Here is a 3,227-nt window from a genome sequence, read left to right on the forward strand (position 1 = left end):
GTGTGGTGTATGTGTGTGTGTGTGTGTGTGTGTATCTGTGTGTGTGTGTGTGTGTGCTATGAATGTGATGAAAACAATAAAAATGAAAGAATATAAAATAACACAAGGCATACGTCCCTAAGCTCTTTCAATATAAATAAAAGGTATTCACTCGACCAACCTCCTCTCCACCCCTTTCTCGACATAAATTACATCTTAATTTTAAAAAACTCTCCCCAACATTTTACTCATTGAAGACGTGCATACGACAACGCGCGAGGACGCCCTGTTTGAGGCACTTTACAAAAGCTTTGTTATTTATACAGAGCTTTCACTTTTGTTTACTTAATTTGAAACGCAAAAAGCGAGATAACAACATGCATACTAAAAAAATATGTAAATTTGTGTTTCTGATTTGCGTTTGACGGTTCAAAATAATGCTCAACATTGTCTTTGGTCTACTGTTGACCGGACGTATAATATGTCCGCTACGTCTTTAGTGAGTTAACACGAAAAAAAAAACCCCTCCACGTACCGATTCTCTGGACAGAGTGACGTCCTTGTTCACCAGCAGCACGGCTTTGTCCACAGCCACCATGCCCACTTTCATATTGCGGCCACCGATGACATTTAGCTTGTACCCATCCTTTGGCTTCACGCTCAGACTCCCGCCAAACATACCACCGGGCTTTTGGACTATGACCTGGGGATTCGCAGTGTTAGCTATATAAGTGAATACTTGCATTTAGTGTGACATCATTATGGTGTGCTGTGGTGTAGTGTGGTGTGGTGTGGTGTGGTGTGGTGTGGTGTGGTATTGTGTGGTGTGCTATGCTATGGTCTGCTATGCTGTGCTGTGCTGCGCTGCGGTTTGGTGTGCTGTGGTGTGGTTTGGTATGGTATGGTATGGTATGTGGGTTTAACATCCCGTTCGTCTGGGAAGGGTTATTTAAGAGGCCAGACTCACGAGAAAATTGTCCTTATCCGATATGACAAAGTCAAGAATGTGGAGAGTCTTTAAGAAAGTCCTCCTAAAAACTCAAGTTCAAACTAAACTCATTTAGAGATTCGAACCAAAGTCATCTGCACCATAGCACAGCGGAATACCAACCATGCTAACGAGCACTATACTAAAATGAATGCTTTCTGCGCACAATTTATTTACTGATTGCCAAAATCGTTACCTATTTATTTTGACTTAAACATCAGGAAAATATAATAATTTTCTCTTCTTAGAGTACGTCCACAAAGCCCGGGTTGAAACTGATGGGCATGGTCAATGTAGTCTGCCTTAGAAGGGACATGTGTCATAGATGCGATCAAGTTAGTGTATGGACATTTGCAACAAATGCTTTACATCTGTTGGCTTTTCCAGATTAGAGACATAGATATTATATCTATACTTTCGACAATTACAAAGTGGACACATATTGCATGGTACGAGACCACTAAGCCGACTACGCAAGTCCATATTATATCGGCGACAAAGCTGGAAATCGAACACATGCACATTAGTGTGTGTATCTATAAATTGTACTTATGAACACAGCGTATGCACACACACTCGCAAACAAACAGACGTGCAGACAACACCCCCAACCATACACACACACACACACACACACACACACACACACACACACACACGCACGCGCGCGCGCGCGCGCAAGCTTACTGTGGGTGTAAGTATACGTCCATGATTGCGTACTTGTGTGTACGTTTCTGTGTGTAATAATAATAATAATAATAGATAGCATTTGTATAGCGCATATCCCCGCTCAGCAGCAGGCTCTATGCGCTTTACACTATATTATTACCCCAGCAGACCATAGAACACTCCGAAACATTCTCAGCTTCCCGGGAAGCATACAGTGCGAGCAGCCGATTAAGCGCTCAAACACTAACAAACTGACAAGATCTTTCGCGGTCTATAGCCGGGTACCCATTCCCACCTGGGTGAAGTGAGGAAAATTCGTGTAAAGTGCCTTTCCCAAGGACACAACGTCGGGCCCTTGACGGGATTCGAACCCACGACCTTACGGTTGCGAGTCCGAGAGCCTAACCACTAGTGTAGTGTGCATGTATGTGGGTGTGAGATCGTTGTGTACGGTGGGGTTGCACAACATGTGAAAGTGTGTAGGTGAGTGTGTGTGGTCACCGTCTCAATCAAGAGGCATGATCTAGCGGTGTGTTTGTTTTGTTTGTTTGGTAAGAGTTTTACGGTGCCTGCAACTACATGTACATAAGGTCATTTGAGCTTGCGGGACACAAGTTGGTTGTTTTAAAGTTAGTTCATAGTACAGTTTGATCTCGAGTGTATCACTTGGAGAGAAGCGCATGATGGTCCATAAGTAATAATATTGCATCAATTGACCAAGACTAAAATCAAACAGAAAATACCTTTTAAAATCTCCAAATCAACAAACGGTTCTCAGTGAAAACAGGTTTATTTATTCTTGCAAAATACATTTAAAAAAAGAAAATCAACGTGGATTCAAATCCACAGCCTTCTCACCTCCTCCAGACACACGTCTGGGGTGTCGACCAGCAGAGAGTCCATAACAACCTCATCGTCCACCATAAAATACGCTACCACTCTCATACTAGGGGTGAGTTCGCCGTGGAGTCGTTTCGGCAGACTCACAAGAGACCGTCCGTCCAGACTACGCATGGTGCTGGTAGTGTAGAGTACCTGTCCTCTGGAGATTACCTGGGACATAAAAGCAATATTGTCGTATGGTATGGTATGGTTTGCTATGGTATGGTTTGGTGTGGTATGCTATGGTATGATATTTGGATTTAGTTAGAGTTTTACGGCACTTGCAACACAATTAGCTCATTTTAAGTGCCGAAGATTAAAGGTGTTACAAAAGAGTATGGTATGGTGTGGTATGGTAAGGTATGGTATAGTATGGTATGGTATGGTGTGGTATGGTATGGTATGATTAACAAGACAGTATGCAATTAAGCAATGCACTCAATCAATCGTTTACGCCACCACTTCTGCCATGTGCATCGTAAGAGTCTTTTGATCTGTTAACTTAAGCAATGGATAAATCGTCCAATCAGTTGATAAGTTGATAGGTCAAGCATGGGGCTTTCAGAAAACCAGTCAAGCTTTCACATATTCATCAACAAGCAAAAGCAATTGGTGAAATTAAGAAAATAATCAAGGCAATAAAGGTATATACACGAAAAGAAGAGTGAAAAGGAGAAGCTATAATTTTCTCTCTCTCTCTCTCTCTCTC

The 3,227-nt window shown here is 42.3% G+C and overlaps 1 protein-coding gene across 1 annotated transcript in view; it reads right to left on the reverse strand.

The window, feature by feature from the left end:
• LOC101848728 (complement C3) overlaps positions 1-3,227 on the reverse strand; it is a gene marked incomplete in the record, with an annotated part of 82,021 nt that overhangs the window by 49,919 nt on the left and 28,875 nt on the right. The window contains 2 exon segments of the mRNA XM_005092954.3: positions 515-682; positions 2,495-2,689. Coding sequence (XP_005093011.2) covers positions 515-682; positions 2,495-2,689 — 363 coding nt within the window.

The sequence above is a fragment of the Aplysia californica genome, unplaced genomic scaffold, assembly GCF_000002075.1.
Source record: "Aplysia californica isolate F4 #8 unplaced genomic scaffold, AplCal3.0 scaffold00055, whole genome shotgun sequence".
Classification (NCBI taxonomy): Eukaryota; Metazoa; Mollusca; class Gastropoda; order Aplysiida; family Aplysiidae; genus Aplysia; species Aplysia californica.